Source organism: Somniosus microcephalus, chromosome 7 (genome assembly GCF_052327205.1).
Source record: "Somniosus microcephalus isolate GS21.2 chromosome 7, FLI_Smic_1.0, whole genome shotgun sequence".
In the NCBI taxonomy this organism is placed as follows: Eukaryota; Metazoa; Chordata; class Chondrichthyes; order Squaliformes; family Somniosidae; genus Somniosus; species Somniosus microcephalus.
Genome location: NC_140993.1, coordinates 131,247,109 through 131,271,573, shown reverse-complemented (window position 1 = coordinate 131,271,573; position 24,465 = coordinate 131,247,109). Strand labels below are relative to the sequence as shown.

Here is a 24,465-nt window from a genome sequence, read left to right as displayed (position 1 = left end):
CCTCCAAGGCCATCTGCAGTCTCCTACAGTGAATGTCAGCAGCCTTCCACCAGCCATGCTGCAGCCACTGGGGTAGCACTGCATAAGAACACAAGGACAGGCAAAGGCACACAGAAGACGGGCATTAAGGGAATGAACAAGGGTGCTTAGTTGATGTTTGTATGCAATATGATATGATTTGATTTATAAATTTGGTTTGGAGGCTTTTATTTTTGCATTGTGGCCAAGTGGACGAAGTGATGGTCAGTGAGAAAGGGAAGGTAAAGTCTGGGATTGTCGGTGAATGGGGAATTGGAGTTGCGGTTACCGGGATTACACTCAGATGAGTTCTTCACTGATAGCCTGGCCAGAAAAAGGGTGCCTAGGTTGTCTCCGCGCTTCTTCCTTCTCTTCCTCCTCCTTCTCCTTCTCCTCAGCTGCTCAGGGTATAACTGGTGGCAAAGGCTGTGCTCTCATGATGGCGAGGTTGTGTAGCATGAAGCAGACCACCACGAATCTTGGCACGCACTCTGCCGAGTACTACAGGGCTCCTCCAGAGCTGTCCAGGCAGCGGAAGCATTGTTTCAGCACGCCAATAGTCTGCTCTATCACATTTCATGTGCCAGCATAGTGCATGCTGCCCATGTGTGCCTGGGTTGCGCACCGGAGTCATCAGCCATGTTGGCAGCGGATAGCCCTGGTCACCTAGTAGCCACCCTTTGGTTTGCCGTGGTGGCTCATGCAGATGGCACAATGGACTACCGCAGAATGAAGGCACCATGACTGCCAGGATACCGAACATTGACCTGCATGATTCGCTGCCTATGGTCACATACCAGCTCGATGCTAAGGGAGTGAAATCCCTTCCGGTTTTGGTACATGGCAGAGTTGACATGCAGCGTCCGCAAAGCAATGTGTATGCAGTCAATGGCACCCTGGACCATGAGAAAGCCTGCAATCCTTGCAAAGCTGCGTGCCAGAGACTAGGGTCCTCAATTTAAATAAAGGAAACTACGATGGTATGAGAGGTGAGTTGGGTAGGATTGATTGGGGAATGTCACTCAAAGGGTTGACGGTGGATAGGCAATGGCAAACATTCAAAGACCGCATGGATGAACTACAGAATTTGTTCATCCCAGTTTGGCATAAAAATAAAACAAAAAAGGTGACTCAACCGTGGCTAACAAGGGAAATTAGGGATAGCATAAGATCTAAGGAGAGCACATATAAATTGGCCAGAAAAAGCAGTAAACCCGAGGATTGGGAGCAGTTTAGGATTGAACAGAGGACAAAGGGATTAATTAAGAAGGGGAAAATAGAATGAGAGTAAGTTTGCAGGGAACATAAAAACTGACTGTAAAAGCTTTTATAGATATGTGAAGAGAAAAAGATTGGTGAAGTCAAGCGTGGGTCCCTTGCAGTCAGAATCAGGGGAATTTATAATGGGGAACAAAGAAATGGCAGACCAATTAAATACATATTTTGGTTCTGTCTTCACAAAGGAGGACCCAAATAACCTCCCAGAGATGTCGGGGAACATAGGGTCTGATGAAAGGGAGGAACTGAAAGAAATCAGTATTTGTAGAGAAATGGTGTTAGGGAAATTGACGGGATTGAAGGCCGATAAATCCCCAGGGCCTGATAATCTATATCCTAGGGTACTTAAGGAAGTGGCCCTAGAAATAGTAAATGCATTGCTGATCATCTTCCAACATTCGATGGAGTCTGGAACAGTACCCATGGATTGGAGGGTACCTAATGTTACCCCACTATTCAAAAAAGGTGGTAGAGAGAAAACAGGGAATTACAGACTGGTAAGCCTGACATCGGTAGTGGGGAAAATGCTAGAGTCCATTATAAAAGATGTAATAGCAGGGCACTTGGAAAACAGTGACAGGATTGGACAAAGTCAACATGGATTTACAAAAGGTAAATCGTGCTTGACTAATCTACTGAAATTTTTTGAGGATGTAACTGGTAAAATAGATAAGGGAGAACCAATGGATGTGGTGTATTTGGACTTTCAGAAGGCTTTCGATAAGGTCCCGCATAAGAGATTAGCGTGTAAAGTTAAGGCACATAGGATTGGGGGCAAGGTATTGACTTAGATAGAGAACTGGTTGCCAGACAGAAAACAAAGAGTTGGAATAAACAGGTCTTTTCCGAGTGGCAGGCAGTGACGAGTGGGGTACCGCAGGGATCGGGCCTTGGACCCCAGCTGTTCACAATATATATTAACGATCTAGACAAGGGAACTAGATGTAATATCTCCAAGTTTGCAGACAACACAAAGCTGGGTGGGCGTGTGTGCTGTGAGGAGGATGCCGAGAAACTCCAGGGTGATTTGGACAGGTTGGGTGATTGGGCAGAAGCATGGCAGATGCAATATAACGTGGATAAATGCGAGGTTATCCACTTTGGTGTCAAAAACAGGAAGGCAGATTATTATCTGAATGGCAATAGATTGGGAGAAGGGGAAGTGCAACGAGATCTGGGTGTCCTTGTGCACCAGTCGCTGAAAGTAAGCATGCAGGTGCAGCCAGTGGTTAAGAAGGCAAATGGTATGTTGGCCTTCATAGCGAGAGGGTTTGTGTACAGGAACAAGGATGTCTTGCTGCAGTTATACAGGGCCTTGGTGAGACCACATCTTGAGTATTGTGTGCTGTTTTGGTCGCCTTATCTGAGGAAGGATGTTCTTGCCATGGAAGGAGTTCAGCGAAGAGTCACCAGGCTGATACCTGGGATGGCAGGAATGACATATGAGGAGAGATTGGGTCGATTGGACTTATACTTGCTGGAGTTGAGAAGAATGAGAGGGGATCGCATTGAAACTTATAAAATTCTGACAGGACTGGACAGACTAGATGCAGGAAGGATGTTCCCCATGGTCAGGGAGTCCAGAACCAGGGGTCACAGTCTAAGGATAAGGGGTAAGCCATTTAGGACAGAAATGAAGAGGAATTTCTTCACCCAGAGAGTAGTGAACCTGTGGAATTCTCTACCACAGAAGGCAGTAGAGGCCAATTCATTAAATATATTCAAGAAGGAGTTGGATATATTTCTTAAGGCTAAAGGGATCAAGGGATATGGGGAGAAAGCAGGGACAGGGTACTGAATTTGGATGATCAGGCATGGTCGCATTGAATGGCGGAGCAGGCTCGAGGGGCCGAATGGCCTACTCCTGCTCCTATCTTCTATGTTTCTATGTTTTGCTCGCTCCATGTGCTGCTCTCTGGCAAGAGAGAATGAAATGTAGTCAGCTATCTTTGAATAGAGAGCCTCTGTAACCTCCCTTACACAGCAGTGGATGGCAATCTGCGAGATGTTGCAAATATCTCCAGCTCCAGCCTGGAAGGAGCCAAATGCATAAAAGTTAATCGTCACGGTCACCTTCACAACCACTGGCAATGCAGTCTTGCTCTGAGGTTGCAGCTGTGGCTGCAGCAGGTGGCAGATTTCAGTGAGGACGTCCTTACTGAAACGCAGACGTCTCACAAATTGTTCCTCTCTGAGGTTCAGGTAGGATAATTGCTCCCTGAACATCCTGGGAGAATATGGCCTCCTGGTGAGACCCCTTCTCCTCCTCCCTCTTCCAGCCGCTTGTCCTGCTCTGCGTGCCCTCTGCTCATTCTCCAAGTCATGCTGAATTCCAAGGGGACTTCCTACTAGTGCACCCATGTCCAGCAGCAAGTGGTTTGTCCAGAAGCCTTGAACTCAGGAAAATGTCCTTCAGCAGCTGCAAAACCACTCCCTGTATATTTTGGAACTTTAAACACCATAGAAAGCACCAACCACTTGTAGACATGTTTCAACAGCATGAAGAAATCAATCAGCAACTAACCTGTATGTAGTTGATGATCCCTTTAAATAGCACTGGTGGGGGGTCCTTCCTGCTAATCGTGTGTTCAGCTGTGCAAGCGTTAGCTGGAGCGTTGAGCTCCAAAATGGCAGCGCTGGCAACAAATCAGCATTAGACACTGATTGACGCCATGATATGCCTATTCTGCATACTTCCGGCGGGCATTCACTGCACGCGTGCAAAAGCCCTCACCAATATGGCGTCCGGCACGATTCGCCCAAGTATGCACGCGCGCCACGGATGCCATTTTGGACCTTTAAGGGCTCGTGGCACCCAAAAGAAGGGTGCTATGGATCAGAATTTTATTGGGAGTGTTTCTGAGCCATCTATTTTCTTGATTAAATCATCATGACAACTTCCATTTCTAGTGTGCTTAAGTTGTAGCGGACTTGATTTTGAAGTATGTTGGTCTGTTACAAACATCCCAACCACAGAAAATAGTCAACAAGAAAGCAAAATCCTTTGCCAAAGTAATTGTTACATTCCCATACCTGGGCCACAATGCATTGCTATAGCTAGATTTACCCAGAGTCTCAAGGCTACAGTATTAATCATCACAATTAATACACCAAAGTTTTACATAACCATTGAAGGATTTAGTCAAAATTTTAGCATGCAGCCATATAATGTAACTATGCTGAATATAGTATTTCACATAACAATATGCCACAGTCACATATAGATAAAAAATATATTCATGCCAAAAAAACAAGCAATTTTTTATTGTACACCATTTAATACACAATCCAAATCAGAGGAATACAACTGCCCAGAGGACAACAGTTGAAAGAAATAAAAAGCAATTTGTATGTTTGGAAATCACAGCAAACACATCATATGTTCTTAATTTACTGTACATGATAACAAAACAAACAAGTCCATTATAGGAATAAAAGCTCAGGGTTTAAAATTAAGCTTGCATTATAAACCAGACAGCAGAAACAGGAACTGACAGGAGTTTCTAATGTTTAAAAAGCAGTATTGGCCTCACCAATATGATAGAAAGTAAAAATATACCACTACAACAATAACAACTACAACAATAACAACTTGCATTCATATAGCACATTTAACACAGTTGAACATCCCAAGGCTAGCACTTTAAAAATACACAGGTGCTCTTCTGGAGGTGGTTTGTACAGGTGAAAGCACAGCAATAAACATATACCGGAATTGAAATTCAGTCACTGGCTCAGCCACAACTCCTCTGTCATGGTTTTGTTGCTAAATGCATTAGTATCAGATATAACATACCAATATTAATCTTGAATACTATTTAGTTCATTCACCTCCTGTTGAAGTACACTGAAGGTTAGTTTCTGAATGTTGGAAATTTGGGCTTCTAGGGGAGCTGTTTGGTGTATAATGCGAAAAACCTATGAACACATAGAATGCTAAAGTTTTCTCTCCCAACTCATTATCAATTACAGCAGACTAGCCAATGTTACAGCTCAGCACATGACAAGCAGGAAATTAGTTTTTTAACTGATAAAAATGAACTCTTCACCTATACAAATGTGTTAGTTAGAGACTACAGGGCCTTGGTTGAAAAAATTTCACCTATCCAAGCTTAGCCAGAAAATCTCTATCAATGGCTTCACTCCAAAATTCTACGACAGTTGCTGAGTCTTAGATCTATAACTCAAGAACCCTATAATAAAGATAATATAGCCTTGGAGAAATAATATAGTCAACTATGCACATTGTTCTGTCTAGACAGATCACTGCCAGCTACAATGAGTGCCACCACAAATTGCTTAAGTAGAAGCATGGGACCAGAGAAGTTTATAACAAAGAAGGAGGTCATTCAGCCTATAGTGTCTGTGCTAGAATATGAATGGAGTTTGGAAGTTCCAACAGCAGCCTATCTCTGATGGCACAGAGCCCTAGCCACAATCCTTCTGATATTCCACTGAAGTAGCAGCGAGTTCTCCACAGCAATTGTTCGAGGTATTCCTCAACATCTCACGTGGCCTCTCTACTCCCATTGTGTCAATCACAGATAAAGCCATCTCTGATCACTTCTTTGTATTCCTCTACATTCATATCCTCCTTCCCCTACCCAACCCCACTTTCATAGTCCCAACTGTTTAACCTTTGACCCTCCATTCGCCACAACATTTCTGTAGCTACCTATCTGCTCAATCACACCCTCACCTTCACCTTTGATGCCCTTGTCCCCAGTATAACCCCTACTCTCTCTCAACCTGGTCAGTCCCCCGGTACGTTCCCCATCTCCGCTCCCTTAAATTCAAGGGGCGCAGACTTGAATATTTCTGGTGGACAACTGGTTTAGACATTCACCGCCAGATCTGGCTGGACCACATAAAGCACTACTGGGTCCTGCTTTCCCTTGCCAGAACTGCTCACTACTCCAGGATCATCCTGGAATACAAAGATAACCCTACGGCTTCTCTTCTCCAGTACAAGCTGTCTTCTTAAACCCCTCTCCTCTGCCCCCTCTACCCTCACCTCCAACATCAAGGGCAAAGAGCTCATGGACTTCTTTGTCACTAAGATTGAGACCATCCGTTCAGCTGCCTCTGCTGCTTCCCTCTGTCTGAGGCTGAACCAGACTGTTCGCAACTTTGGCGTCCTATTTCCCGAGCTGAACTTCCAATCCCATATCCTTCCCATCACCAAGACCACCTACTTCCACCACCTCCATAACATCACCCGTCTCCGCCCCTGCCTCAGCTCATCTGCTGCTGAAACCCTCATCCATGCCTTTGTTATCTTTAACCCTGACTATTCCAATGCTTCCCTGGCTGGCCTCCCACGATGCATACGCCCTAAACCTGAGCTCATCCAAAATTTTGCTTCCCCTATCCTAACTCTAACCAAGTACCGTTCACCTATCACCCCTGTGCTTGCTGACCTACATTGGCTCTCGGTCAGGTAAATGCCTCAATTTTAAAATTCTCACCTTTGTTTTCAAATCCCTCCATGGTCTTGCCCCTCCCGCTCTCTCTAACCTCCTCCAGCCCTACAACCTTTCGCGATCTCTGCATTCTTCCAATTCTGGCCTTTTCCACATCCCTGATTTTTAATCGCTCCTCCATTGGTGGCTGGACCTTCAGCTGCCAAAGGCCCTAAGATCTGGAATTCCCTCCCTAAACCTCTCCGCCTCTCTCTCCTCCTTTAAGATGCTCCTTAAAACCTACATCTTTGACCAAGCTTTTGGTCACGTGTCCTAATATCTCCTTATGTGGCTCGGTGTCAAATTTTGTTTACTAACACTCCTGTGAAATACCTTGGGATACTATACTACAGTAAAGGCACTATATGAATGCAAATTGTTGTTATTGAATACTCCAATTATCTCTCCACATTCCTTGTGAACAGTAAGAATATCTACAATTAGATGGGCACTGTAATCACTGATTTTTACGCAATTGTTTTTTCAGTGATAACATATTATTTTGTGTGCTGTTTGTCTTTGTCCCATTGTTGTCTGTGGATTGAGTAAAGCTCAAATCACCTAACAAGCAGCCTATTTTCAAGATATCCAGTGTAGATGATTGTAATGATACAGTGACAAAAAAGTTTACAATAGCTGTGATCTTCATAGTAAAGGAGGAGATGCTTGTGCCATCTGCTCTTTTATTACATCATTTGATAACTGTCTTCCTGGAAAGCCTTAACCTTTTCAGATACTGTTTCTTTATCAGCCCCAAGGCATATATTATGGCCCTGTAAACCCTCTCTTTGGGCTATGGTCTTCCCAGGAGAGTTCCTTAGTGCCTTGCCTTGCCTTCCATTCATCCCTCTCCCCATCTGAAAGGACAATTTTAAATCTGAGATTGATAGGATTTTGTTAACCAAAGGTATTAAGGGATATGGGACAAGGCGGATATACGGAGTTAGGTCGCAGATCAGCCATGATTTCATTGAATAGCGGAACAGACTCAAGGGGCTGAATGGCCTACTCCTGTTCCTATGTTCCTGTTCACATGTTCTGCAGAGGTATCGTCAATATATTTTGTTACTCTGTTCCTAATGGCAGCCACATTAAGAGGAAAAAAAATCAGTTTTCAGTTTTTATTGAATTTGGCTAAGTTTCTACCTCGAGTATTAACTCAAAGTTGTACTTGTGGTCCTTTACGTATGTGAAAACCACAATATTGCCACTTTTACTAATCACCCTCTTCCCCCATTAGTTGTCATTTGCTGAAGGCTTTGACAACCCTTTTTCTATGTCAGAAATAGTTGGCAGAAACTTACAATACATATTCCCAAAGGAAAAATATGTAAAACAATGCAACAATATTATTTCCAGAATAACAACAGAAAATGCTGGAAAAACTCAGCAGGCCAGGCAACATCCGTGGAGAGAAAATAGAGTCAATGTTTCGGGTGAACCCTTTTTCAAGACTAAAGAAGCACAGGAAATGAAATAGATTAAGAGGCCAGGCTGGGAGAGAACAAAAGAGAAGTGAAGAGCCATTAAGAGGTATTCAAAACGAGACGAGATGGTGATATTATTTCCAGGTTTACTATTAACACAATTTCCATCATGCAGAAACTCGCTCTCTTCTTTCTCACTCCAAAGGCATGTTTTTTGTGATTGAAAGAGTAACATAATAATTTGTGAAAAAAAATCACTGTGATCTTTTTGAAAATATTGGTTAAATATTTATTCTGGTAGAATCATAACACTGAAGGAGGTCATTGGGCCTGTTGTACCTGTGCCAGCACTAGCTCTTCAACTGTAGTTATCTACTCTAATCCTATTTCCCTGCTTTTTCTCCACATCCTTTCATAATCTTCTTTTTCAACTTATCCAATTCCCTTTTAAATATTGTTGTAGTTCTGCCTCAATAGCTGCTATAGATATTTTAAGGGTAAATTTTATGAATTCACATTCCCATCAGGAATTCAGGTGTGGAGATTCAGCAGGATTTTATGTCCATTATAAATGAGGTTTTTCCCAAATTTACATATAAAGAGGCCTTAAACACCCTTGCACGCATTGCATATAGAGGCTCAAATGCTCAAAGTACACCCCATCACGTTGGTTTGCAAATGCACATTGAAGCAGATTAGGCCTACAACTCATAATAAAAGAACAACAGCGTTCTACTTTTCCTTGACTGAGATATCCTCCAACAGTACTTCCCAGTTTAATTTCTTTTAGTTTATCCCTCATTCGTTTGAAATTTGACTTTTTGTTCTGCCCTTTCTTTTTAGTTTGTCAGTTAATCTTAAATGTAATCAAATTGTTCCCAAAGCTTCCATTACTCCTATATTATGGACGTTACTCGTGAGTCTTGCTATAAATTATTCCTAATTAAACCTGTAACACATTTTGGGTAAAATATAATCTTCTACTACATTCACTGTTCTGATGCTATTGCCTCATTTCTGTTTTGGCATTTGCAGTTTACACTGGATTGAGTGCAGTCACCGGTTATTATGACATTATTTTCTGAACATGTGCAAACCATGCTCCAACAGTTTATCTATGAGTGTTTATTTTCTGCTTGGAAGTGAATGTGATATCACCTGATCTTGAGCCAATTGAGTTTACATGAAGCACCAGCACTTTAGATTGTTAGCTTTATTTCTCAAACCACCCTAACATTAGACCAGATAATTTTTTAAGTGCAAGAGGACTATGGAAATCCATATTCCAACATGATGTTGATGATGCTGGTTGGATAATTATCTCCCAGCAAATCCCTGATCACCATTTATCAACTACTTAATCTAAAGAGGATCATTTTCATATCTAGGATCTTGAAAATAGTGCTACAATCATTCTCCCACATTCAATTTTCAGGAGTTCAGCATTCAATACTGGATTCAAGAAGTCAAACAGGAAAGAAAACATTGGTGCAGTTACAATACTCTTTAGATGTCTTCAGCATGATTTATAAATGTACTTTGGTAATAATAAGGGTACAAGTAACATTTTATGGCAGTGTCTCAATGCCTTAGCCTTTTAATTTTTGTTACTGATTTTATATTAACTGGACATCCCATTTGGATATCTTGGGTCCTTCCTAAAGTACCAAATTGAAAAGCAACATACTCATTGGACAGGTGCGAAAATGACCAGATCTGATACTACTTAACACTATGTATAAATCATACAGAAATATTAAGTGAAATGAAGAAATGTTGATGGCTCTACAAGTTGCAATTACTCAAACATTAAACAAGTTCAAACCTTGTTTGCTGGAGCTATAGAGCAAAGAAAGTATACATATTTTGGAGGTTGCAAACAAGCTTCACTGTTTAAACTATTCATTCTACTGTTAATAATTATAAGCATTTACAAAAATACAGCTTTGAACAGCTTAAAGCACAAAATTAGCATTATGGTATTACATTTTCAACCTGAAATTTAATTTGAGAGGTGCAAGTTAAAATACAATTTTGTAGTTAATACTGTATGATGATGGGTTGCTCCTGTTCTAAAACTCAAGAAAATACGTTCCCCAAATTGTCAATCCTAACAGCTTATACAGTTCACCTTTTGTTTAAAAGGCATGGTTTGTTCATAGTTTAACAGTTTTCTAGTATTAGAAGTATTTTTCTTCCATGTAATTTTGTTTTCCAAAGGCTAGACTTTGTTTTGGCATCGATCCCATGACATTATCCCAGCTGAATTCTTTATTTCACCTACTTTCCATTTATAAGTATCACAATATTTGTAACTGTTCAGAATAATGCCCCTCACCACATTTTCTTTTATTAATTGTGTTTTTCAAGCATTGCCTCGTGTCTGTCACAGATTAGTTCTTTTTCAGAATTCACTGCAGTCTCATTTATACTGACATTCTCAGAAGGCATGGTTAGGCCTATTACTTTGTTTCCCAGTAAAGGAATAGTAACTTTATTATTGTCTGTGCTCCTTCTTGTACTAAGAAGGTAAGGATCAGTCTGTCTACTTGAAGAATCTTCCACTTTCTGTGCTTGAAATGACAAGCCATTATTCCTTACTTTGACTGCTTTGATATTGTTTTCTACTGCCTGTTTCGTGAGCCACTGTTCTACTATGCTTTTTATATATACTTTCTTAGCTTGAATATTTACATTAGAAATAAATGGCTTGTCTGTATGCTTGAACTCTGCTTCTTCAGTGTACAAAGGTACTTTTAAGATTTTACAATTAGCACCCAAATATTTTGCATCAAGACTCAATTTAATTCTTTTAATGTCATTCTCAATACTTTGGGGTTTAAACCAATCAGTTATGTCACTGATAATGTCATCAATTAAATTTTTGTTTAATACTGAGGAATTTTCTTTTTCAGTTATTAAATCATTGTATTTCCTAATGGTATAAATGTCTTCTTCATTTTCTGAATGTAGCATCCATTGATTCTCTGGATCTGATTTTTTCTGATATACAAATCTTCTGCTTTCCTCATTGGTTGGTTCAATGACAGCTGTCAGAATTGGGCAGTGCTGACCACATATAAAATGAAGCTTATCTAGGGAGTCTGGATTTTGAAGCGTTCTGTTGGTCCTGGCAGTTTCTCTAGTGGGTTGCTCTACAACAGTCCCATCAGCTAAAGGCTGTGGCAGAGGACTAACTTTGTTGTCAAACATATGAAATTCCACTGATGCAAAAGATGAATCGTTGTCATTAACTTCAGTACATATCTGTGGAGGCTCAACAGAAGCTTTAGCTAATTGTTTGTTGCTTTCATTCTTTTTGGTAAGATGTGAACCACTGCAAACATGGCCACACTTACTTTTCAGACCGATTAAGTCTGGGAATGGTTCTGAATCACTCCCATGAGGCATGCTGAAATAATTAAACATAGGCCCTGGTTTTATCATTTCCTCAATTTCTGATGATGACAACTCAGTCAGTGGAGGACCTGAATGCATAGTTCTAACATGTGGGTATGCAGTATCATCACTTGTGTTGTCAAACGCTGTATCGACTGATGTTGTATCCAGGTTTCCATACATTCCCATGTTTAAAGGTGGAGACTTTCTTATTAAGTGGTTTTCTTTTAGAAGCCATCTCCCTTTTTCAATAAACACACCATCTTCTTCAGATTGTGCATTGTTGCCTTGAGGTTTTTGAAATGTATGGTGCTTATCTATGTCAGAAATATTTAACAATTCATTGTCGATGCCACAAGTTCTAGCAGTGGTTGATTTGTCACTACATGGGGATATTTTAAAAGATGTGCTTTCTGTGATCCTTCTAGTATGGAGTTCTGTCTCTGCACACACCGCTGAGGGCTGGTCATGTGAAAGATCTTTCAATGCAACGTGTGATTTACCATACAGTCTCTCAGTAGCTTTTCTAACGAAGCTTGTAGAGAAATGTTTTGTTTTTACAAACACATCTTCCTCTCCCTCCGTAGTCATTTCATTTGATGCTTGAGAATTGTAATCACTTGCAATACTATTAGCACACTCTTGATCCTCTTCAGACAAGTCAGATGTCTGCTGTCTTTTTAAACACTGTTTGACATTATGATTTAATGGTACAGATGGCCATGTACATGGCAATAATTCCTGATCATCAACTTTACCATCAAAAAAAGGGTTCTCACAGATTTCTTTTATTTGTGCCAGCTGTTTGCTGTCAGTCTTATTTCCATTCTGAAAATCACTGTTAGAAACTACAGAAGCAGGTGTTGACAGTCTAACAGGTATTTCACCACTATTGCTTCTGCTCATGCCTTCCCCCTGACAAAAAACATTTCTGTGATTTGATGCACACTTATCATTTGCCAAAACTGACTTATGATGCATGAATCTTTGAAGATGCACTGTAGCTGAAGCTGCTGACAATTCATCTGTATTTTCTGTGCCATTAGCACATGTAAAGTGATTATTAGTTTCATTGCCACTCAGCTTTTCCGAGTGTCTATTTTCATTATTATCCGTGCAGTTGTTATAAAGGAATTCCTTATCTTTAGCAATGTCTTCTGGCCTCACATCTTCAATGTGTTGCAAAGTTGCAAACTCCTCTATAAGATCACAGCCTTCTGTACAGTTAGCTCTCTCAACAGTTTCTTTCTCAGCCCATTCCTTGTTCATAACTGTTGTTTCTTCAACTGTGCCTTCATTTTGAAGCAAGGAGTCAGTTGTTATTTGATCTTCTAAAATGTCTGCAAAAATTGAATTGTCTTCCGAACTGAGTAGTTCAGGTTCCTTGTCACCCATTTCTTGTGCTTTACCAGCTTCTTCAGTTTTACCTTCTTTATTTGAATGGATGTTAGCATTATATTTTACTTCTTTCTTTGCCTCTGCTTCATCCCCTTGGTCCAGCTGTTCAATTAAATTTTGTATATCAAAACATTTTTCACTTTCAACAACATTAATTCGTTGAGGAGCATCAAATGAAGCAGTTTGTTCATTGCCCGAAATTCTAGTATGTAGAGGACATTCAGTTTTAGGATCATTTTCAAAAACATAACTACATTCTTCTTTATGATCATTTTTCCACACCTTTACTAAATGAGAGGCACACTTCTGTAGATCTGAAATACTTTGCTTTAAACTATCAGTTTCTTGAACCTCAATAAGATGTCGTATAGACTGCAAAAATGTTAATATCTCAGAACATCTACAATTATTCATCAATACATTCTCACTGTCAGGTGAAGCTGGAACATTAACATTTAGGTTCATAATTGCTAACCAAGCAAGGAGGACCTTTGAAGATGTGCTCAATGTGGCGGCAGGATGTTCTGACACATATGGTATTCCATAATACTTCTCTAGACATGGCTTGTGTCTGTGATGAGAGTTAGTCTTGATCATATCAACGGTTGATTGCAGCTTGCATAACACCTGTCTTAGGTCCTGTTCACCAATACAGTCCGTCTCATGAGCTGTTTCAGAACCTACCCCAATATCAGCTTGAATTGCAATGTCAATAGTTTCTTTTTTAAATTCAATAATATTACTTTTGATATCAGTCATTTTTGTAACAGTACGGTACTGAATCTCATTTGAGATGGGTGCAGGTTTAATCTCTCCTTTAGCAACACTTACTTGACTTTGCAATGACTCATCACTGTTGCAGTCTTCTGGCACTTCATCTACCCTTTTCATTTTACTTACAGTTTTGGCTGATGTTTGTATTAGTTTGTGTTCAGCTAGAACATCGGTTTCAGCTTTATGTCTTTTGGTTTGATTAATGAAATCAGAATCATCATCGGGCAAGTAATTTGCTTCTTCTATAATGTCACTAGCCAAATCATCAACTGTCTTTTCCTCTTCAAATTGTGTTGGTGGGTGAGATCTAAGGTTTAAGTCACAGCGCACCATATCAGAAGTGGGTGATATTCGTCTTGGCCAGTTTTGCACAAAATTTTGAGTTTGTGGAATATCAGCATTATAGAATTCCTGTTCCTCTTGTTGTAACAACGTAGAAAAAAGCTCTAAACAACGAGCATCATGTTTGAAATCTTTTTTTTCAGCTTCAGATATATTAAGTATTTTGTTGTTTTTATTTCCCTGATTTTTCCATTTTTTCCTGCTAGGATTAGAAGAACATTGCTGGATGTCACTTTCAGTTGAACTATTGTTAATGCCTGTAATTTGTTTTTTATTTCCATCTGAAGTAAATTCAGCTTCAAATTCTATTATTCGTAAGGAACTGTCTGGCAAATCAGAATTTCCCTCAGTGGTAATTGCACTGCAATGAACGCCCTCCTCGTGGTACAGATTTACTTCTTTTGTGCAAGCTATTATTAAAGTGGTCTGTTTATGCTCAGAAAAATTATCTTGGCAAAAGTTTACTTCAGATACATTTTCAGACCTGATGGATGTTACAGAGCTGTTGCTGATGGTGATAGCGTCTTGGTCCCTCATTCTTTGTAATCTACTATCCAGTGACTCTCTACTACTAGGTGCTTTTTCTGGTGGACAAGCTATTACTAATTGAGAAAGACTAGAGTCAGTTTCTTCTTTAGGAGGTATCAAGTCAGTTGAGCTATGAGATATAGAACTATCACCACCACTTCCAATATGGAATGTCACTTTGCTTTCATTAGACATCGCAACAGTATTAAATTCAGTACTTTGACATTTGTCAGTGTCAACCATTTCTACTGATCTTTGACCACCACTGGGAGTAGTGCAATTATCACTCAAAACTTCAGTTTTTTCAAGCTGGCCTAGTAATTGAACTGGTTGTGAATGACTGCCATATTCTGGGTGAAGCTTTGTGTTCTCACTTGTATGTTTTCTGAATTTTTGCTCATTCATTCTTGAAGACAAAGCTAAGTCATTGTTAACAGGACTTATCTCTTCAGCTGTTTCTTCTGTATTTGTGCATGATGAATCATTTGAATCTGTATTAATTGGCATTTCAACCTTATTAGCAGTTTTAGTGCAGTCCTGATTCCTCACAATAGAGCTTTGTGAACACTTTGAAACACTGCTTAAATTTGCCAACAATAGAGACATTCTGGCTTCACAAAACTCAGAACTGTAAGTACAGTTGGTGTTTACATCTGTTCTTTGTTTTCTTTCTGTGGATGTGAGTGAACACACCATTCTAGATGACAAGCTACTTGTTTCATTAGGAATTGATACAGAAGATCTAGAATACCTGAATGAAGCACTCATTGGTCTCCTTACATCTCTTTTTCCTCGTTTTGAAATGGAGTATGTTGGATCTGCTGAAGAAGGTCTCAAATTTATTTTTGCTAAATTAATATCTGTGTCAACACATCCAATTTTTTCCCAATACTGAGAGAAAATATTTGTTGCATTTGTACTTTCATTGCTGGAGTTGATCATTTTTTGTACAACTAATTGATCTTCAAAGTATGATCCCGAATACTTTGAGGAGGAGTCTTTCCCAACAAAAGAGGTGCTTTTATCTAGGATTGTTTTTCCTTCTCCCGGAGTATTTACATTCATCTCTTCACATGTTTGTAGCTCCCCAGAAGCTGCACCACTACTTCTTTCACAAGATTGTTTTTCATTTGATATTGAAAAAAGTTCAGTACAGTGCTCCATTATGTTCTCTTCAAGTCCTGTCTCCTGTAGGTTTGAAAATTGAACTATAGTTGCACTAGTTTCTGTGTCAGACTTTGCAGTTATGCTTTCCAGAGATGCCTGGTCCTGCCTTACCTTTCCATGACCAGGACTTCCCTTGCAACTATACAATGGTTTGAATTCTATCCCCGATTCAGGAAGATCTTCATTAGTGTTTGAAAAACTATTTTGCCAGATGTCATAATGTCCTTTATCCTGTTCTATATGCATTGTGCATTCTTGTGGTGTACAAAGATCATCAAATTCTTGCTCATGGCTTAAGTCCTCAAAATGCATTGTTTTTGAATTATGATGAGAGTGCGCATTAATCAGATCTGCCGATTCAACATTAGATTCCAGTTTTGAATTGCAAGCATTACATTTTTTGTTACATATACCAGAACGGCTAATTGTAGTAGTCCATTGTATTGTCTCTTCCTCTTTTATTTGAAGGTGTACTCTCATTTCTACTGTCATACTGCCATCCTCATTCATATAAATGGACTTCTCAATATCATCTTCTGATGGCATCACAGACTTATCTTCTCTTGAGTAAATGTAATTCTTATAATAGCCTGTTTCATTTTCGGATATAAAGGAACTGCTTCCTAAGAGGTTTTTACTGTCATTCACATACAATTTATCAGAAGATGTGGAGTAAACTTGAGATTTTGAGCTAGAAGGAGATATTGAGTTAATCAACCATTGTCTTCTCCCTGACTTTATCTTGTCTGCACACAAAGGAGATGAGGCAAAGATGATGAAGGTGATTCCCAGTGCCAAATTACATCAGACCGAGAGGAAGAACAACAGAAGGTAAAAAAAAGAGAAAAGGTAGAAATAATAAGAAATGTCAGAAACGAAATTATGTAAATAAATTATAACATTTATAATACTAATTTAATGTTTAGATGAAGAACAAACACAAAGCATCATGAAAGACAGAATATCAAAGAATAGTGTAATGTAATTTCATTTTCAGATAGCTAGAAAATGAGATGGAGATCCAGCATCAATCCCCATTCCTTTGCCCGATGTAACTTTCTACTGAAAAATTATTTGTTAAAACTCACTATTTTTAAAACTTTTTCATGGAAAAGAAACTACTCGAAGATGACAAATTGGTAACTTACACCATAGATATTATGATTATAATTTTTAGCGTCAATTTAAAAGCTCTTTTTATGTTTTTAAACAACTAGTCAATCTCCCATTGTATTGCACATGGGGAGTCAAGGCCAAGGCACTTTTCTGGTCAAGCTGGGTCAGAGGGGAGGGAGATACAGGAGGAGGGAAGGGGGAGAAGGGATGAAAGGAAAGAAAGGGGTAAGAATTAAAGAGGCATAGGGTGAGATAAGAGAAGGAAGAGGAGTGGGAGGAGTTGAGGACAGGAAAGAGAGTGAGAGAACAGGAGAGGAGGGGAGAGGGGCCGGCAGAGAAGAAGGGTATAAAGAAAGGGGAAGTGAGAAGGAAGGAGGTGGTGAGATTTGGGAGAGGAGTGAGGGGGTGAGGGGAATGGGGAGAAAGAAGGAGTGGGAAGAGGAGGAGAATGGACAGGGGAGGAGAGGAGATGGTGAAGAGCGAGTCAGGAGAGAAGAGGGGACAGGAAGTAAAGGGTGGGAGAGAAGAGGGAAGAGGAGGGAGCAGGAAGAGAAGGGCAAGAAGAATTCAAAAAGCAAAATGGAGATGGGGAAGGGAGGAGGAATGAAGGAGATGGGGTAGGGCAAGGGAAAAGGGTTAGAGTGCAAGGGGAAAGGGGGAGGAGGTAAGGAGAGCTAGAGGGGTAATGGGTTGGAGAAGGGAGAGAGGAGGGGAGGAGAGGAGAAATATTGGGAGAGAGCAGGAGGAAGCAAAGGGGACAAAGAGGAATGAAAGAAGAGGGGCAATGGGGGGAGAGGAAAGGGGGTAAAGAGTATTGTGGGATGGGAAAAGGGAAACATGAGGGGAAGAAAGGAGAGAAGAAAGAGAGGGGGAGGAGTCAAGGAGCAGGAATTGGATGAGTGTATAGGGGAGAAGGCTGCCAGAGAGGAGGGGATGGGAAGAACAGAGTGAGAAGGGGGAGGGAGGAAAGGGGTGAGAGGAGAAATAGGAGTGGTAGGAGGAGAAGAGACAGGGGAAGAGGGAGGGAGGAGGAGGGAGTGGAGCAGATGAGTATAAAAGAGTGGGGACGAGAAGGAAAGGGATAGGGGAAGAAGAGGGAAGGTGAGGAGAAAGGAGGAAAGGGTGGGAAAGAAGAGGGCAGAGGAGGGAGCAGGGAGCAAAGGGGAGAGGAGAAGAATGTGAAAGGCAAAGCAGAGGAGCGGAGGGAGGAGGGACGAGGAGAATAGGTAAGGCCAGGAGGTGGAGAAAAGGAGAGAGGTAGAGGAGGGAATGAGGAGAGAAGAGGGGACAAGGGGGGAAAGGAGAGGAGGGGAGAGTAACACAGGGAAAGAGGGGAGGGAGGAAAGGGATGGAGATAGGGAGCAAATTAGGAGAGGGAGAGTGGGAGGGAGGGTACCATGGTGGGCAGAGAGAACATGAGGAGGAGAGAGTGAATAGGAGCAAGAAGAGGAACAGGAGGGAAGGGGAGGAGGAGGATAGAAGGAGGGGACAAGAAAGGATGAGGGTAGAGCGAGGAGGAAAACAGATGCAGATCAGAGGAAAGGGAGATGAGGTGAGAGGAGAGGTAGAATGAGGAGTTTGCCTCTATGTCGGAGATTATAGAAGAGTCTGTTTCCTTTCTCAATCAGTGGGGTTTTGTTAGCCGATTTCTGCCTCAACTGTGGGTCCCAAAGTTGATTAATACCTCAAAGCCTGGGTGTGTATGTGATTTTTTTTTTGCCGCAACTGGCTTTTTTCCAGCTTTTTCAATTCTTCGTCCACCGTTGGTGCATGTTTTTGGTTTGTCTTGTGAGCTCCAGGTCTTCCACATTTTGCAAATTAATTTTCAGCACCATCTTCTGTTATATCATGTTCGTCGGGAGCTAACCACAACTGCCTTTCATCTTATTATACTACATATTTTATTATTTCTTTTCCAGTTTATTATTCTTGAAGACTTTTCCAATCTGTTTCTTTAGATATTTTGACTATCTAAAACCAGAATTTTGGCATGATTCCAAGAGTGAGTTTCTCTTTTCTGCTTTAGGTGGACCCATCACATCACATTAGGTCATATAATGTTTTGCTCACAGTATCACCTTCAGTGCAATACCTTTGGAATGTTGCCACTGTTCAGTGTTTGTAATATATAATGGATTACTGTACCAAAATAGCAATTGTTTTTATGTAGCGCTATGGGGGTTAGTTTTCCGAGTTCATGCTGGCAGTGGAAAAGCTTGCCCACCAGCAGCATATCTCAGGAAATCACAGGTGCGCTGCTTGTGATTTTCCAGTATGTGCTACTGGCAAATTGTTCCCCAGCACCAATCCAAATTTAGAAAATTAATCCCTTAATCAATCAGTTGGGTAACTTTTTTTAAAAACTGGCATGTTTTTGAAGAATGAAATCATACCATTTCGCACAACTTGTAGATTCCATCACAATTAATAACAGCAACATTGTAAATACTCTCATGAAACAAGTAAAACATGTTAAAAACAATAAATGTTAAAATTGTCTTTCGCAGTACATTCACGTGTTCAAGCATGTATCAAAGTTATTTGGTTCCCCTGATTTTATCACCCTGAGCAAAATGAATATTAGAAAATCGGGCAGGTTGGAGAGCATGCTTATAAAGGAACCAACCTGATTTTCCTACATTTAAAATAATAGAGGTAAATTGGGTGGGTTCTTTGGCAGATATGTGTTCCAACCCAACCAATTTTCTGATACGCAAGTGATCCAATGTGCCTGGGTGCAGACCCAGGAAAATCTGCCCTCATATCTTCCAATTCATTGTGAGGAATATAACAGGAGATTCACAAGCTTGGTAATTAAAATATATCAAATGCATGAATATTTAAATAAACATACAATTTTCAAGGTGGCCACTCACTGTAACATTAGCATTGCAAGTGGGACATTGTGATGAATGACTTGGCCAATGTTTGCTATTATGCTTCCCCTAGACGGTGAATTTCTCCACTTTGTCAGATCACCTAGCAACAAACAAAGAAGATGCAAACTATGCAATAAATTCTCCTGGTAGATAAGCCGAGAGGCAGTATTGATGACATTTGTGGAGAATCCTGCTCGCCTGATTGTAGAAATTATCATTGTAATGAGGTGGGAGAAAAAATAAAAATAGAATAAAAATGCTTATCTGTAACACTAGTGTATTCTCTATTTATTAATGGAAAAGAGACTTACGGTTTTTCTTTTCTGTTTTGCTGAGAGGTTTGGGCTGAACACGATTTGAGATGGCTGGTAATTTACCAGGGAGCAATAATTTTGAATCATTGTATTTTCTAAGCTTAAAACCCTCTCGACCAGCAGCAACAACAGACTCAAATTTATACTTCAGCGGGTAAAGAGCATCAATCTGAAACAATCGAAGCAGAAACATTTTAACACATATACAATATGTAAGAATTGTAAGGATAACACATAACATTTACTTTTATACATCCAGTACTATAGAGCAGGAAGGATGGTCAAAGATACATAGCAAGTATAAGGCTAAAAATTTCAGGGCTTTACACCACCCGTTACTGTCAAAAAATAGCAAAAAGGCGGCAGCCAGCTGGTAGCGGGTCCCGTGGCGTCCTCCATTCCCAGGCCCGGCAGCACTGCCAGTAAAATCCATCACCCTGCAAAGTAAAATGGGAGTGGTGACGTTAGTCATCGTGCAACGCAGACTTAACGTCACCATGGCAAACTTTGACATTTGCGCTGTGTTCAGCGCTGGGTCCTAAGCTCGCCAGGTGAACCCAACTTGCAAGCAGGCTCCTAGAGACACTGTCAGCACCTCTTAAAGGGACACACACATCTTTCAGGTAAGTTTGAATTTAAGCTTTTGGACTGAGTTTTTTTGACTTTACTGAAGTAGTAGCTTGCTGCATTAGATGTTAAAAGTTTTTAAGTGTGTAAGGAGTGCTGCGGGGCCCTTGCAAGGCCTCGGATGGTAAAGGAAGGCCTCTGAGAAGACAGAAAAAGCTGGAAATACTCAGGTCAGGCAACATTCGTGGAGAGAGAAACAGAGTTCATGTCTCAGGTCAAGATGCTGCCTGACCTGCTGAGTATTTCCAGCATTTTATGCTGTCATTTCAGATTTACAGCATCCGCTCGCAGAGGAAAGAGGAAGACACAGAAGAGGAGGAAGCAGAAGGAAGGATTCAACCCAGACAGCCACTTATTGGCCGGGATATCCGAGATGGAATCAGCTGCCTGCAGTACCAGTGACCACACCCCAATTTCCCTTTCAACATTAGTCACATACCTTACCTTCCCTTTGTTCCTGAGCATCAAAGCGTCCTCTTGGCAGCAATGCTGAAATAAAAGTAACCACAAAGCAAACTTTCCAATCCAACTTTATACATCTATCCATCCAATATGACATCAAGAAATCAACTCATCACCTGTATGCATTCGCTTAGTGACTGCCATGTGTGTGCCTTTGCCTATCCTACTGTTGTCACGCAGTGCTACCCCAGTGGTTGCAGCATGGCTGGTGGAAGGCTGCTGACTTTCACTGCGAAACACTGCAAATGGCCTTGCTGGTCAACCTTGAGGAGCTGGTGGCTGGGAGTGTCAAATCGAGTGACGGTATTTCTTCTTCTTCGTCGTCTTCTTAACTCTCCTCTCCCTCTTCTTGGCCAACCACTGGCTGGGCAGGCTGCATTTCTTGGGCATGTGAAGTAAGAAAGGCACGAAGAGTGCAGTTGTGGTGAGGGGAGGGCGGGAAAGCAATATGTGCATGCCAGAAGGAGGATAACGTATGAGGATACCAGCATCTTGCATCCCTTCTGCCGAGCCAGTGGCCAAGAGCTCAGGCATGCCCCTGTCAAGAATGGCCTGCACCGTCTCCTCCAAAGGGGTGCGGCTAGGAATGGGAAATGTGCCTCATGATTGGTGCAGATTGTTGGTAGGTGAGTGATTGGGGTTAGTGGGGGGGCGAGGGGGAGTCATGCATTGAGCAGTGTGAGGCTAGTGGTATAATTGGTAGGAGACAGCTTTTGAAGATACATTCACTGACCTTGACCACTGGTCTGAGGTCATGAAGCTTCTTTGGGCACTGGAGCCAGGTGGTGGGGGTGACACTGCTGGCAGTGACGGTCTCTGTGATATAGTCCCACATCCTTCTTTCTGGAGGTCCTCCCAGCCCTTGTGGGTAGAGGACCTCTTTTGCAATGTTGACACCCTACGCAAAGTTGGAGTGCTGCATGTGAGACCCTGGGTACCCCTTCCTTGGCTTGCTGAGCCATTTATGTTGGTGCTGAAGCACTTTTCCCAGTTTTTGAGGTTCAGAACGGAATTCAACTTTAAGAGCTGAAGACTCCCATTAGGGACTTCTTTTTAATGTTAGGCAGTGAGGCCTGAAAACTGCATTTTTTCACTTCATTTTAATTTTGATTACTTCTGAAGGCATTGCCCTTTAATCCTTGCGAACTCCATAGCCTCGCTTCCAGAGACTGATAGAAGCTGGAACACTGCTTCAGGACGGGAACTTCGACTTCCATGCCTGCGCTAACGCCACCAGGAGGGCATTACACAGTAAGTTAGCGCTGGGCTAAAAGTCTTTAGCCCCCAGCGCAAATTTTTCTCTAGTAGCGCATTGTCCATTTTCTCTCGTGATGGCCACGAATTTTTCTCCCATAGTTTTTTGACCTCGACCCTAAACTCAGTTTCCTTCCCCAATCTGTTACAAAGACCCCTTTTATCTCTAAAATGAAGCCCACAGCCCCACCCACTCTTCCTTTTTTATGCTGTTAAAACTCTAATACGAATCACCTCAAGGATGAATTTCTCCACTGCCCACTTTCTGGCCTGTGCCGTTCCCGCTCTCCACAAACTAAACTTATCCAGAATGATCCACCTTCTCACCTGTACAAATGCCCACACCCCCATCAACCCTATCCTCACCAGGACCAACTGGCTTTCTATACCACAGCAAATTGACTTTAAGTTCTTTGTTACCCTTTCAAATCTCTTCATGGTCTTGCCCTAACGTAGCGCAGTGATCTCCCCTAGTTATATCTCAACTCGGTTCATTTATATAGTTCATTCATTCATACATCATATCAAAATAAATGTGCTGTATGGGTCTATGATTTTTACAAATCTAGATTACTGCTGTAGCCAGTCTGTGAAGTGCGATCTATAAAGGCACAAAAGTATATAGATTGTATATTCTCTGCTCTGCAGTGATTCAAAATTATTAAAATACATCTCTAAACCTATTGCATGTTGTACCAAACTCCCAGATACAGTGAAACCTGTAAATTAGAGACACCTAAGGGACTTGCATCAGGTGTCCTTTATTTGCAGGTGTCCTTATTTTCAAAATGGTCATTGTTATGTACAGTAAATCGGATGAGCCAAATATCCAGGAATTGGCTGTATCTTCTGCAGTGTTCCTTCTTTTTTTCGATCTCCCCTCAGATCGTGCCTAATTCTGGAGCCCTGCCAGCAGGATGTGATTTCAGTTCTATTTTTTGTTCGTTGGGGTTTCCCAGTTCATTGCCATCCTGGAGTCCTTTTCCACTGAGGGAGGGGTGTCCTGATTCTAGAATCTGCTATGTTGTGCGAGAAGTTTCAAGAACCAGGAGGCCATCCGTGAGCAGGAGAAGAGGGTAAACTGAGAAATTACATCACGGGAGCAGGCCTTCATCCCCCAGTGCATGCTCCCTCTCTTCTAACCCCTAGATTATTTTCTATTCCTCCTTTTCAGATATTTATCCCCTTCCCGTTAATATTAAATATTAGGCTCTACCTCAATAGCTACATGTGGTGAAGCATCTCAAGGTCTAATAGCCCTCAGTTTAAGAAACTTCCTCCTCCCTTCCCCCTTGGTTCTTCCACTTTACTGGCTTTACTTTACTCTTCCGTTTATTTCCGAACTGCAAACCATGGATGAACTTAGACATCCGCAACAAACTAAGAGAATGGCGTACCGCTTTCAAATCAGGGGACACCGAACTCTACAAGAAGACCAAGTATGACCTCAGAAAGGCTATCAAAGCAGCAAAAAGAGACTATAAGAACAAACTAGAGTCTCAGTACGGCAGGGGCTCTGACGCCAGACGCATGTGGCAGGGACTAAGGGCCATCACCAACTACAAGGGGAGCTCAGCGGGAGTCACCAACACCGATCCCTCCCTACCAGACGAACTGAATACTTTTTATGCTCGCTTTGAGAGGGAGAACACTGAGCCGGCCATTAAAACCCCCAGCCACCCAGAGGATTACACATTACAGCTGACTGAATCCGAGGTCCGGAGAACCTTCAGGAGGGTGAAAGCACGGAAGGCAGCCGGCCCAGACGGGGTTTCACCCCGTGTCTTCAAGTCCTGCGCAGACCAGCTGGCTCCTGTGTTCACGGACATTTTTAACATCTCATTGCAGCAGTCTGTTGTACCAGTGTGCTTCAAGGAGACAACCATTGTGCCGTTACCTAAGAAGACCAAGGTAACAGGCCTCAATGACTATCGTCCCGTGGCTCTAACATCTATAACCATGAAGTGCCTGGAAAAACTGGTCATGACACACATAAGCAGCATCATATCCGATTCCTTGG

General features: G+C 41.5%; 1 protein-coding gene across 9 annotated transcripts in view; it reads right to left on the bottom strand.

Moving 5' to 3' along the window:
* LOC147114887 (oxygen-regulated protein 1) overlaps nucleotides 1-24,465 on the bottom strand; it is a 265,992-nt gene that overhangs the window by 195,274 nt on the left and 46,253 nt on the right. For 6 of the 9 annotated variants that reach the window (XM_085992953.1, XM_085992952.1, XM_085992951.1 and 3 more), the window contains exons 3-4: nucleotides 20,100-20,271; nucleotides 4,546-16,539 (exon numbers count right to left, since the gene is read on the bottom strand). In XM_085992953.1, the coding sequence (XP_085849079.1) occupies nucleotides 10,538-16,539; nucleotides 20,100-20,271 (6,174 nt within the window). In that variant the 3' untranslated portion in view covers nucleotides 4,546-10,537. Of the gene's footprint in view, nucleotides 1-4,545; nucleotides 16,540-20,099; nucleotides 20,272-24,465 lie in introns of those variants that run through there. The other 3 variants (XM_085992956.1, XM_085992954.1, XM_085992955.1) reach the window with 1 other exon arrangement.